Source organism: Nyctibius grandis, chromosome 4 (assembly GCF_013368605.1).
Source record: "Nyctibius grandis isolate bNycGra1 chromosome 4, bNycGra1.pri, whole genome shotgun sequence".
Classification (NCBI taxonomy): Eukaryota; Metazoa; Chordata; class Aves; order Nyctibiiformes; family Nyctibiidae; genus Nyctibius; species Nyctibius grandis.
In genome coordinates this window covers 35,735,292-35,749,213 of record NC_090661.1, presented here as the reverse complement: position 1 = coordinate 35,749,213, position 13,922 = coordinate 35,735,292, and the positions used below count along the sequence as shown (strand labels likewise).

The 13,922-nt window shown below is 37.2% G+C and overlaps 1 protein-coding gene across 1 annotated transcript in view; it reads right to left on the bottom strand.

Moving 5' to 3' along the window:
• Nucleotides 1–2,772: 2,772 nt before the first annotated feature.
• Nucleotides 2,773–13,922, bottom strand: part of FSIP1 (fibrous sheath interacting protein 1) — a 97,039-nt gene continuing 85,889 nt past the window's right edge. The window contains 2 exon segments of the mRNA XM_068399790.1: nucleotides 2,773–3,021; nucleotides 6,311–6,857. Of these exon segments, the coding sequence (XP_068255891.1) occupies nucleotides 2,996–3,021; nucleotides 6,311–6,857 (573 nt within the window). The 3' untranslated portion in view covers nucleotides 2,773–2,995.

Genomic DNA, 13,922 nt, shown 5'->3' with positions numbered 1-13,922 from the left:
AATGGTTTGGTCATATATTGCTCAGCAAATAGATGCAAGCACACCAAAATCTTCTCTTGATGGTATGTTGCTTTCACCAATATTAAATTTTTGGAACAAAAATATCTATCTTGTGCTGTAAAATCAGGGTGAAAAATAAGATAAGGAGCACAAAACAGCACAAACCTACATACACACATGAAATAATTTCTTATTCCTCAACATAAAACAGATCTCAAAGCCCAAAAGTCAGAAGGATAACTTTAAAAATCAGTCTCCTGTGCTCTGCTGTGTTTTGGGATGAATGGAGCTAGGAAATACTGTAAAGAAACTAGTTGTCAAAATTTTTTACCAAATACAACTTACGCTGAATCAAGGCATGTATTTTGGAAAACCTGTTTCCAAATCCTGAGTTAGGCTGCAAATTAAAATTCATTTAAATATCTTAATCATCACTGCTGTATCACTCCCCAAGGAGAAGCCGCCACATTCCAGTGCAGCTGGAATTCCAGTGGCGAGCTTGATGGAGGGGTTATTGCAGGTCACAACTGAGAGACACTGGAAAAACAAAGAAAAACCCACAGATCTTCCTGGGCTCAACTTTCCTTTTATCCTGATATTGGTGATGTTTCAGCCAATGACTTTGTCACTATATTTTATATAGTATCTCTGCTATTCTTTACCTCATACCAGTAAACATATTTTACCAAATAATTTTATATCCTACAGTTTTACTTAAGACTGAAAATAAATAAATAAAGGAGGGCTAGAATTGATATTTCACCTGTAACATCAATCAAGAAATAAAATCTTCCCAAAGAACCTGTTATTTAATGTAATGCAGTAGAAACCAAGCACAGAGAAATATTAGCTCACTAATTTTTGACACAGTCTCTGAGTTCGGGTACTGACCCTAAGCACCTTTGGAATAGCGTTTCATGAGTGCTAGGTCCCAGTGGTTTGCAGTGACTACAGCTGGTGCAGGTCGCTCGGCACTTCCCAAGGCCTGAAGTGAAGGAATAAGAGTTCCTGTTAGAGCATACTATTCAAGTCAATAGTCATTCAAACTTGCCTGCTTATCACTGAAATGCCAGAAGTGAATAAAAAGTTGTATTCATGGCTTCAGGAATGTTGTAAGGCTTAGTCAGCAACAGGCTCTTCCTTGACAGTGCTAAGAAAAGCTTATTCATAATAGTGAGAGATTTAAGATAACAAAATACACCAGAAAAGTAAGAACTAATTAGTGTTTCTCTTAATATACATTGTAGATGTTCTACATATAAACTTGAAACAGAACTTAGTTTCCTTCAAAAACTTTAACAATGTTTTTGAGAAGGACTCTATAAAACATGAACTCCATGTGAAAATAACTGGATTGTGGAAAGATTACAGCCAGTGGACAGTCCTGCATGAATATCATACAGGCACAGAAAATACTCTTGAAAAAACTGTGATAGTATTGCTTTGATTATATTTATGGTAAAGAAATCATGACATTTTTAAGGAAGATAAGAAATACATCCAGGTGAGATTTGCAAAGCTCCATGAAACGTGCTTACAGCAGTCCTAGGAAGAGCAACAGGACTATGCAGAATGCCCAGTATCCATGGGCAGTATATATATCCATCCCGGTATATATATATATATATACAAACATAGTGTCCCATTTACATTTTTAATTAAAAGAAAGTAGGTTAGATTCTGATCTCTGTTATAGCCACACGATTACCACTTCCTCAGGAGTGCACATCCACTCAGACTGGCAACTCTGCAAATGAGATTAAAATCTAGGCCAATATGTGCATTAACTTAAACATCCAGATTAGTTCAAGTAAGTCCTATGCCATAATGCAGACATTGTATAGTTAACATTGTATCCACACATCTTTTCTTGTTGAATGTTAAATGGCTAGTACAGTATCTGAGAAAGAATTTGTCCTTTTAACTTGTGTCAAATGAGAGCTTGGCAGTGGGAGAATCTATTGAGTTTTCTTTTCTAGAATACCTCTCCCCCCACCCAAAACCTTTAAGAGAACCATGGTTTTTTAATAATTTCTTCTTATTCTGACACTACAGCCCATGAAATGAAAAACTAACCATCAGCTCAGTAAATAAGTACAAAATTCATAGAGAAACAGTAGTTAAAGAGTTGACAAGCAAAAACTTGTAATGGATTTTTATTATTATCTCAAACACAAACCGGCTGTGTTACCCTCTCCCCAGGTAGCCATTACTATAAGGTTGCACAATCCAGTAACTGCTAGGGCAAACTTCTGAACTCCTTCACTTTTACTCACACCAAGCCTTCACAAGGGACTGAGATCTTTCATCACTTAGTTACACTCCTTAACCAGAGGATAAGATTGTTTGCTGTATGGTTGCACTCCTCGCAGGATCAAGAATCAGACACAGCTGAGCAGACTGGTGCTGATGTTCTGATCCAGCACAGGACTTGGGCAAGTCTTCACCTTCAGTCACACCAGCAGCCCAGCAGACAGCCCCGGGGCAGAAGAGTGAGTACATGTTTGGGTCCTTCACTGAGTCAGGGATCAGCAGTCAGACAGGCTGCAAGCTCCAGCAAACTGTACTGGGATAAGGGAGGCCAGGTTTTAGCTAACTTCATGAAAAAAGTAGATTGCGTGTAAAGGAGGAAAGATAAAATTATTGTACACATTTCACATCTGTTCTAATAAAGTCTCATCAGTAGAAAGGGAACTTTGCAACTTGTATTTCATATGTTTCACAAAGACATGCATGTCTATCAGACACAGCTACACAAATGCGTATGTACATTTATTTATTAGACAGAACACTCCCGGTAAATTTAATGAAGTGCAAGAGTTTATTTTGAAATCAAACTCCAACAATATATGATAATGATAATAATAATTATACCTCATGAATAAATCACCTTATGGAACACTTTTCAATTATGATAATTTGTTGCCTTCAGAGTGTCTGAAAACCACACTTTTAGAAAAACTGTTGTGTAAAGAAGCATATAATCAATCGCCCCTCAACTTCCAATCATCTTCATACCATCTGTAAAAAAGAAAAGAATCATATGTTGAACTGCTGCAAGCACAATATTATTTAAGAGGAAAAAGCAACAGCAGTTTGTGATACGACTTCTACTTAAAACTTAATATAGCCAAAAAAAAAAAAAAGAGAGCTTGAAATAGTTACCAATTGGCTCATACAACTGAGAAATAACAACCTTTTCATATCTGTATGTGTAAGTCTGGATTTTGTTTATCTCAGTAAACATCACCTATATTTACATGCATATGACCCTGATGCAAATTACTACTTCTTTCAAGAAGCAGGAATTACCTCTGAAGGCACATGAGAGTCTCCTTCAGATATATACACACAAATATATATATGAATGATGTTAATAATTATGCTTTCTTTAAATAATGTATTACAGTAAATATGTATCACAGACTACAGTACCATAATGACTGTGAAACCAAAATTCTGCTAAACCAGTTTCACACAAGCACAGTTTTGTTTGCTCACATAGCACTACACAGGGTTTAAACCCTGTGTAGCAGGCCAGAAAATCAAACTGTTTACAGAAGATTATGCATATATGTTTAAATGTCCTTTAGAATTAAGACCATAACAAAGCTCAACTACGTAAATGTCTCTTAAAAATAAAAATACATCTGACAGCATCTGCAGATGTATTTGCCTTAAACTGGACTCCACTGGGATCTACATTCCTCAATACAATTCGCACATCTAATCATGTCTGAACTAACAACAAGCTTACCTATAGAATACATTAGGCAACTTTACAAATTTGATAAAAATCACAACATTTTGCTTGTGGCCAGGAATAATTGCTTAAGACAGAATTGAGTCACCTTTGTGGGAAACAAATTAATTCCATGGAAAGGTATCAGGGTTTTCTGGTTTATGCTGTACATTTTCTCATAAGCAGTGCATTGACAAAAATAGTAAGAATGGACTGCCGTCTATTTAAATGTTAATTTTGGATGTATGTTTTAGCATTAGAGTAATATTAGCAGAATACAATAAAACTGAATATAATTAATTTAATCTTATGGATAACTGCAAAATATTTGGCACTAACGTAAAAACAATTACAAACCTCTGAAATGTTTTTTTTTTACACTTTTATTGTGCCTAAAGATTACCTGTTCTCATCATTTTTAAAAATCAGACACTGACACAAAGACTCAGAGCCTGATGAGGTAATGATATCTGTAATGATATCCTTGGTTTTGTTTTTAGTTTTTTTAGCAAAAATGAAAAGATTTAGAGACTCTGAAAATTCAAAACACACTATCCCCCTCCCCCCCCAAAAAAATGGTAAGCAAAATGACCATAAAAAACAAGATGTTTATTAATCATACAGATTTCAGGGCTATATGGTTGAACATTACTCAGCCGCTACTGAAAACAGATAATCTAAACACCCTATTGCATTGCTCTGACACAACGCATGATTATGACTCAAAGATATTTAAATTATTATGTGATAAATGTTAACACATTCACTTTGAAGACTTTTACCTTGAGATGTCCCATACAGAAATTTACTTAATAGCTGAAACCTCCTTTATCTCTTGTGCAACAAAATTACCTCATAGTGACTACATCTACCACAACAGGTATAAACAGTTACCTGCTCACTTCACTACATAGTGGCTACAGCGCACAGTGTTTTGCTTGATTTAACACACCCCATCTTAAAACACACTAATAAAGAGAGATAGTAGTTGGGGCTGAGTCACACGTGACTGACTGTACTACATCTATCCAGACTGAAGGAGAACCTTAATTCATGCGAAGGCAGTAAGTTAAACTTGAGTTTTTCTCACTGTTGGCTGCTAAAGAAGACTGGTGGTGTAGTATATAGTAATGTTAATCCTGCATGAGATCAGGTTGCCCCTGGCAGAGTTGGTTCTCGGTGGTGTTGCCATCACCACCACTGCCACCCCACTCTCCTCTGGGGCAGACCACTTCCTTCTTCCTTTGCTCCACTCTTCTGATGCTTGCATCTATGTGATGAGCAAAGCTGGCATGTGAAGTTAGCTGAAAACTAACCTACCAAAAAAAAAAAAACCCCAAACCCAACCTTTTCTACAGGTATTGTATTTCTATTTTCTTCCTGTTGCAGCTATGGCCTATATCTCATAATGGGCAAATATAGTAGGTGAGTCTGGATACCAAGTTTGTCTGGTAGTATAAAACTAGCAATAACAAGCTTTCTTGCTTTCTGGTTGGTGGAATCACTTTAAAAAATATTAACATTACTGTGGAAAGATTAAGTATGAACAATCAAAGAAACAGTTGTGATGATAATTAAGAAATGATAACATAGTAAAGAGGTATTAGGATGTTCTTCTAAATTACCAATGAATGTGAAAAAATGTTTCTCCAAATTCAGACTAGATTACCAGTATAACAAAGATCTACCTTGACAAACCTAGCAAAATATATTGATTTCTAACACAATTAAACTATAGCACTTTAATCACAAAAAAACTTCGTACTGTCAGAACTTTTATGAAAGAAATTAAAGATATAGATGTACTTGCCTAAAATCTGGCTTATTTGAACAGTTTGCTTTCCAGAAAGAGAAGTGGTCTTAGGCTAAAAATCTAAATGTAGATTTAGATTACACTATCACTATATAATTGCATTTAAGCAAAGGACATAAAAAATAGAGACATTTCCAAAATATTTTTATAATACCAGATAGGGTGAATTTAATTTTTTGCTGGATAAAGTCTATTCTTTCTTTTACAGAATTAAAAGTAATCTATAGAAAGTATGCAGTATTTATCCATTTTATGAACAAACAAATGAATATGTGTAAATTTGAACTCCCTAAAAGCAGTTTGTTATTTTTAATATAGCTAGGTCATGTTTGTTTCTATACTACCTAGTTTACCTTTTTAAAAACATTAAACACTTGGATTTTTGTGTGAATTGTTATACCAACTCCTAGGAAAATATTTGCTCTCCATAGAACAGTGAACATGACTTTCTACTACCAAAAAGATAACCTGTATGTGTTGTCAACACTGTTTTCCAGTTGACAGGATTAATCAACACAAATATTATATTTCATAAGATTCCTAGTCTTATAGTCAATTATGTCAGGACAAGAATTTTAATAATCGTTCTGTTATTTTGTGTATATTATTTCTGGCACAGTTTTATGTTTTATAGAAGTACATCCTTGCCCCACCATACTAATCAGTGTGTATTGGTGCATACCTTTGGTGAGAACCTGCTTGTTTTTTTTCACCATAATCAAAAGCCTATTCTAAAGGGTTGTTAAGAGTCTCACCTCCTTTGGTTTGCAGTGGTATGCTGAGAATGTCAGCCTCTGTGGATGGCTCATTGTTCACACTGATGCAACATAATGGTTCACCCAAGAAAGAAGGTTTCTTCAACCTTTTTGTGTTGAGTGCTCTTGACATAAAGTAACCTTCAGTAATACTCTTATCTCCCATCTTCTGTAAACCTTCTAGGTCATCAGGTTCCTCTGTCTGGGCCAGTGAATCCTTTGATAATTGACTATCAGCCAATGCTTTGCTGATATAGTAGCCAGGGATTTCACTCTCTGCATTAACACATAAGCTTTTGTCTTCGAGTCCAGCCTTTTCCTGAGCCGTTAACATCCCTACAATATGGTCTTCAACTAACATTTTGGAAAGAGTAGATGTGGAGTGAAGAGTGGAGTCTTGACTTGTGTAACAAGGGGGACTTAATCCACAAGAAAGAGATTCCTGAGACTTTGGCATGGTAACATTGCTTATTGTTCTCTGAGGCTGCATACATTCCTCCAGAAGGGTCTTAAGCTGCTCTTCAGAGAGGCCCGTTTGTTCTTCAGTCTGAAAAAAAAAAGGGCAAGAATTTCTTCTGTCAAAATGTAATTAATGAAAAGCAGTGCCATAAACAGTTTGAGAGATACAAAAGCACTGGCAGAACTCTTAAACTGATAGCAATGTTTTTCAGTTCAAACTGAATTTAAATATACATTTACATAATTATATCATTTATGTAACATCTTCACTAGGTTCTAGATAGATTAGATGCTAAAAGTTAGGAAAGAAGTCTTGTGTCGACAAGGCACTGAGAGGCGTCTGATTTTGCTTACTCTTCCACTAGATATCACTGCTTTTTAATTACCAAAGCATGTACTTTTTCGTATATTTTGGTTTGTTGTGTATACATACAGACACACACACACACATTTAAGATTTACTGAAAGATAAACAGCACATTGCTAGAAGACTTTCAGCTGTTGGGGCAATGCAGTTGGGGTCAAAAATGGTTTTGGACAGCAACAGCCCACAAAGATTGTCACATATTGACTGAAGTATTCCCAGCTGCTCACCATAGAAACACAACATAGCCTCTCTCAACCATGTGACAAAAAGTACATCAGTTACTCATCTTCAGGACCTACCATGTCAAGTATGTCCCATGGCATGTGACAGAAGAAAGCCCTATCTTCTGCATGACAGTTTTACTGCTTTCTACAAGCTGTCACTGCTTGGATAGCTCACAGATCTTTTCAGTTAATTTCTTATTCAGACAGGGGCATCATGTTTATCGCGCAGGTTTCCTTTACTGGACATTTCTTAAACTTTGATATTAAAGATAATGACTGATATTAGCTGGTAATGGTGAAGAACAGCAAAGGACATTTTGCTTAGAGAGGTTTGCAATGGGGAGTTACTTCTAGCCTTTACAATCCTTAATGCTCCTTGGTAATAGAGAAGCACAATACGCCCTGACAATTTAAAGATTATAATGAAAAGTACAAGACATATTTTAGATATGCATAATACATTTGCCCGTGAAATATGAGATACAGATGATATAATAATATATCATATTATTATATAATATAACAGGATATTTTATTATATAATATAGCAGGATGACCATGAGCCAGCAGTGTGCCCTTGTGGCCAAGAAGGCCAATGGCATCCTGGGGTGGATTAGAAGGGGTGTGGTTAGCAGGTCAAGAGAGGTTCTCCTCCCCCTCTACTCTGCCCTGGTGAGGCCGCATCTGGAATATTGTGTCCAGTTCTGGGCCCCTCAGTTCAAGAAGGACAGGGAACTGCTAGAGAGAGTCCAGCGCAGAGCCACGAAGATGATTAAAGGGGTGGAACATCTCCCTTATGAGGAGAGGCTGAGAGAGCTGGGTCTCTTTAGCTTAGAGAAGAGGAGACTGAGGGGTGACCTCATTAATGTTTATAAATATGTAAAAGGCAAGTGTCAAGAGGATGGAGCCAGGCTCTTCTCAGTGACATCCCTTGACAGGACAAGGGGCAATGGGTGCAAGCTGGAACACAGGAGGTTCCACATAAATATGAGGAAAAACTTCTTTACGGTGAGGGTGACTGAGCACTGGAACAGGCTGCCCAGAGAGGTTGTGGAGTTTCCTTCTCTGGAGACATTCAAAACCCGCCTGGACGCGTTCCTGTGTGATATGGTCTAGGCAATCCTGCTCCGGCAGGGGGATTGGACTAGATGATCTTTCGAGGTCCCTTCCAATCCCTAACATTCTGTGATTCTGTGATTCTGTGATATAAATGTTGTAGATAATATGCAACATTTAACGGAAAAAGATGCTTTCTACAATCAAAACCTTGGTTTCACCCAGCTTCCAAGAGACAAAGGATCAGTTGACAATTTGATGAACTCCCTAAGGCTGCAGTGATTTATGTCTAACAACAATTTTATTCATTATGTAATGACTATTATACATAATTTACTTTACATTCTGCTAGAGCATGGAGCTACTGTCATTTCAGAAGAAAGATCAATATCAGATGTCTAGCTGATTTTTTTTTTTCCTGAAGGTCTCTTATCCAACTACAGGTATGCCATGACCCTGTTTGATGTATATGACCTGATTAGATAGCAGCCTAAGTAGCACACGGTGTATGGATTATGCCTGAAAACTGATTATTCATGTTCATGAATGGGGTCAGTTTTCAGTCAGAAGGGAAATGTTCTTTGTAAAACCTGTTGTGGCTATTAAAAATTACAAGGTGACACTACAAAGTGAAAAGAAAGACCATTTTAGGTTACTTTCAGTCACCATTCTGTATTTACGTGTTCAAACATTAATAATACCGAAACTGCTACTATAGACTGATTACTTCACAGTTTAGGCACTAGCTGATGTACTTAAACTCAGTTTTATAAATTTATTCAACCTTTTTTTCACTAGTCTTTTCCTGCACAGACCAGTTTCCTTCCAAAAGACACTTTGAGATCACTTCCTACACATAAAAAGACAACTGCATTAAAGAAATTGAGACATTAAGGGCTTTTAAACCAAAAAAAAAGAGCACCAACACACTATCATCGTGTGTAGAGAGCTTTATTTAGATGAACATAAAACTGGGTAACTGTATTGAGATTCAGCTAATCTTGGCATCAGTCAATGTACTTTTGATAATATAACTAAAATCAAACCACAATCTTAAGCACTTATTTAGATAACAAAATAAAAATTATGACCTCTTCAAACCTTTCTCAGGCTTTTAAATTTTAATCCTAGAGCAGAGGGTACTCACTGGTGAAAAATAAGTCAGACAGGGAAAAACAATTAGTAGCAAAACACATGACAAATCAAAAATGAAGCATGGAATTTTTCAAATGTTCACTCTCAACCTCATCTACTAGCCCATGCTAAATTCCTTACATTTCTTGAAGGAGTATTTTAACTTGCAGGACAATGTCTGTTTCCAAGTAGTCATTACTAGAATGGACTCGCTATAAGAAACAAGATGCATTCACTCAGGCAGAGCACCACAGTAACATACCACTACTGGTAGTGCAGCTGCATCTAGAGTATATCCACAGAGCAGGATATTATGCTACGTAAACATAACTATATTTGTATCACAGAAGATTCTCACATCTGCAAACCCACACGGATTCCCACATGTTTTTGAGTGTGTGGTTCTATAGCAACATATTTCAAAGCTCTTGGCCAAGATTATTTAGAGCTAGTTTTATGTTAATGACAGGGTAATTCACTCACTGCAGAAAGTAATTCGCATCTGGCGTAAATGCATGACTGAGTACAACATGAACATAGTGAGGAAGATCATCTTGTCCTGCCTTTCTTTCGTCCTTTTATTCCCCCCTTCCCCACCCCATTTATCTGCAATCTTCTTTTCCTTGTCCAAATTTATTTTTTCTTTTTTTCCTTTCAGGAAAATCATATGGCTTGTGTTGACAATTAGCTCATAGATTACCTTGATTATTACCAGAGAGCTAGATGGGGAGATTCAGAGCCTAAGGCGAATGGGGAGGGAAATGAGTATAACAGCTATAGAGTGAAAAAGTTGGGTAACTTGTGGGCTTGTTTTCCTCCAGAGTGGCAGGCCTGCAGGCAAAGCAGACAGTGTAAATCACTACTCATTTTTGTTCTTTATCTCTTCCTGCCTTTGGATTGTTTTATAAGACAGGCTTGCAAGGATGCAAAGATAAGGAAAGAGAAAGCATTTAACATACCTCTCCAAAAATTACACTTTAAAATAATAAAGGCTCGCTGTTTGCAATTTTCTTGTGCCAAAGTCATTTTAGGGTTAAGGAAAAACATACAGTAGACAAGAAGATAGCTCTTAAATAGCCATCAGTCATCCACTCAGCAGCAGGAAATTTATATTGAAATGAAAGCAGAAAGGCTGTTGTTGAAATCAGGAAACTGTGTTTAGGGAAACATATAATACCCTAAAGAGAGACACCACACACCAAAAAAGGCTGTGCATTTGCAACCAAATGAGCATTTTAACTCATGCGCTCGCATACTACAGCAACCTTATTAGGAGTTTGCAAAGAATACGTTTGCACATGCCAGAAGAAACCCTGTCACAGCTACCTGTGCTAGTTTAGAGTCACGAGATGTAGAATCAGGAACACAGTCTTAGGGAGACACTAGATTCTATTTCTCCCAAGCTTTCACTGCCCTCACTGTAAATAATTTACAACTCCTATACAGAAAAAATACTTCAAGATATTTCTTTAAAAATACAAGGACATAAAATTAATGTGATTCAAAATGCAGAAACAGCCCACTAGACAAGGGAAAATATGCTGTTAGGTTGGTTCCCACTAGAAATGGGAAAACCTTTTAATTGTTCTGGCTAATTTTTAATAGGACACTGAGTCCTATTCATTTCCTAGGCTTTTTACCGTTAATGATCCAAAAAACTAATTCCTAGCCAGGAGTTTAGGAGCCTGCTAATGACCTTTACTGTTTACGTGTGGTTAGTTTTTCACACAGTCGCGGCCCTTCTCAGACTGAAGATTTCTTGTTCCTTGCTGAATTTCTTGGTGACATGGGTCTATAGAGAAAACCTTACTGCATGTGGTAGGAATGCAAACATGTAGGTTGCTGCGGAGAGACCTGCTGTGACTACAGGCTTGCAAGTTCAAAGCTTTAGGCTTGTTTTCCACATCTACACAGCAAGAGAGACAGACTAACACTGAAAGGCCTTATCAGATTTCAGCATGGGCAGAAAGCTAGTACTTCAGGATTATTTCTAATTATAGTAAATAATCATAAAATGGCACATAGTAAATGAAGAAGCACTAGAAAGCCAGGACTATTTAAGGAATCAAGTAGCTGGCATGTGTATAAATATGTATTTTGTTGCTTGATCTGAAAGTATTACAATTGACAGTTCTCATGACACTTTATTTGCTTGAAATAGTTTGCTTTGATGCTCTAATTCACTTACACTTTTACTGATGGGTAGGACAGCAACAGTGAGTTCTAAAGTAACTGCTCCCTTCCTGATGAAAAGACTCCATTTTAAGAGTACGCTGTCCTATTGAGACAACATTCAGATTTTTGACATATCAGCACAGGAACGTTTTGTAATTTTTAGTTATTTCCTGACTTATTAATAGTTTCTCAGACAGCTCTGTTCTGCTTTGAAAAGGCAATACTTGCCTTCTATCTCCACACTACTCAACTCAACGTGCACCATCAACTCCAAGGTCTCACCTTTACACATCACACCGAAGCACCATGCACTTGGCTATGAACAGTACTGGTCAGTGCTACTGTGGAATATTATTAATATGCTGCATACAAAACCAGACATATCATGTCATTGTGGAAGAGCTTCTTACAATTTCCAGAAATTCTAAAAGCCCAAAGTTCTCTTGCACCACAGAAGTCAGGATTGGTGTCTATAACTTGTAAACTAATTTAAATTATGGGACTATGTTCTTATGAAACTGTTGTGGGTTACTGCCAATATGCAGCTAAGCACCACACAGCCGCTTGTTCACTCCCCACCCCCCCGGCCCAGTGGGACAAGGGAAGAGGAAAGGAAGACTAAAAGCAATAAAACTTGTGGATCAAGATAAAAATTGTTTAGTAAGTAAAGGAGAAGGGAAAGAAGAGAGAAAGAAAACAAAAAAGCGATGCAAAGGCAATCACTCAGCATCTCCCATGGGTAGACCAAAGCCCAGCCAATTCCTGAGCAAAAGATGGGTAACTTCCTATAAGCCCCCCTTTCTTTTATTGCTGAGCATGACGTTATATGGTATGGAACAGCTCTTTGGTTAGTTGGGTCACCTGCCTCGTTGTGTCCCCCCTCCCAGCCTATTCTGCATCCCCGATCTATTCACTGGGAGGGCAGAGCAAGAAACAGAGAAGGCCCTGACACTGTGCAAACACTGCTCAGCAACAGGTAAAAGATGGCTGTGTTATCAGCATTGTTTTGGTCACAAATCCAAAACACAGCACCATACCAGCTGCTATGAAGAAAATCAACTCCATCCCAGCCAGACCCAGTACAGAGACCCATAACATCCACTTTTACAAAGAAATTCTTATGTGTCCAGCATGTCGTGTTATGGCTCTTAGTGCTTGCTTGTTTGTTTTAAAAACAGTATGTTACAAGAAGAGCCTAACGAATGTAAGAGAAAAAAGTTAATCTTTTCTCCTAAGGCTATTTCAGAAGGGTTATTTCAGAATGTAATGAGAGAAAATGTAACTAGAGTAGAGTAGATTAAAAACATGCTCACAACTCAGCAAGGATGTTTCTGGACAGGACATGTGTATCCACTTGATCGTGTTAAAAATTACGACTGGAAGCTGAATAATGGATTCAGAAATTAAGAGCTCCTTATGCTACAGTCCTGATTCACCATCTGGTGATCCTGTGCTTACGTCTAGTTTGGGTGGGCTTGGGGACTTCTGTTTCAGGAAAGACATAAATCTTTAAAAATGAACAGGATTCCTGAGCCACGGGAGAAAATCTCCCGCTTTTGCTCTTTTCCTCCTGCTATCTTTCCTTCTGTTAGTTACATTTTCCCTTCTCTTACTTTTTCCACTGTTTCTGTTCGTGTAAGGGCAGAATGAAAAGGTCTGGTAGTCAATTTTCTGCAGCTGCTGCTGCTAAGAGCCAGAAAGCAGAAAGGACAGAAGTATCTAGGCAAGAAAACAGGAGCATCAGAAAAAAAGAAGAGATTAGTGGGCCTCTGATTACATCACTGTCTGAAAAGAAAATTCAACTTGTAATATCATGAGCCATCAGAACCACAACATCAAAGCCATTATCAGTCTCATGGAATCATATAATATCTGCGTTAAAAAATAAATTAAAAAATAGTATAAAAATTCAGAAGAGAAAATGAACTTCATTAATGAATTGGAAATAAAAAACCCTAAAGGATTTTTTCCCTTTTCTCTGACAAAGAGAAATCTTAACAGAAATCAAAAGGGGACATGAGTTTACACAATTTTGCTCTTATTTAGAGTAGCAAGAGACACAAAGAAAAGTAGGTGAAAATTGTTAAGAAGAGACATGATAATTGCAGCAGTTCATTTCTTTGTGATTATTAAGACAGCCTACAGGTTATACAAATAAAATTAATTACAACAAGTTCTTGCAGGCAAAACTAATTTA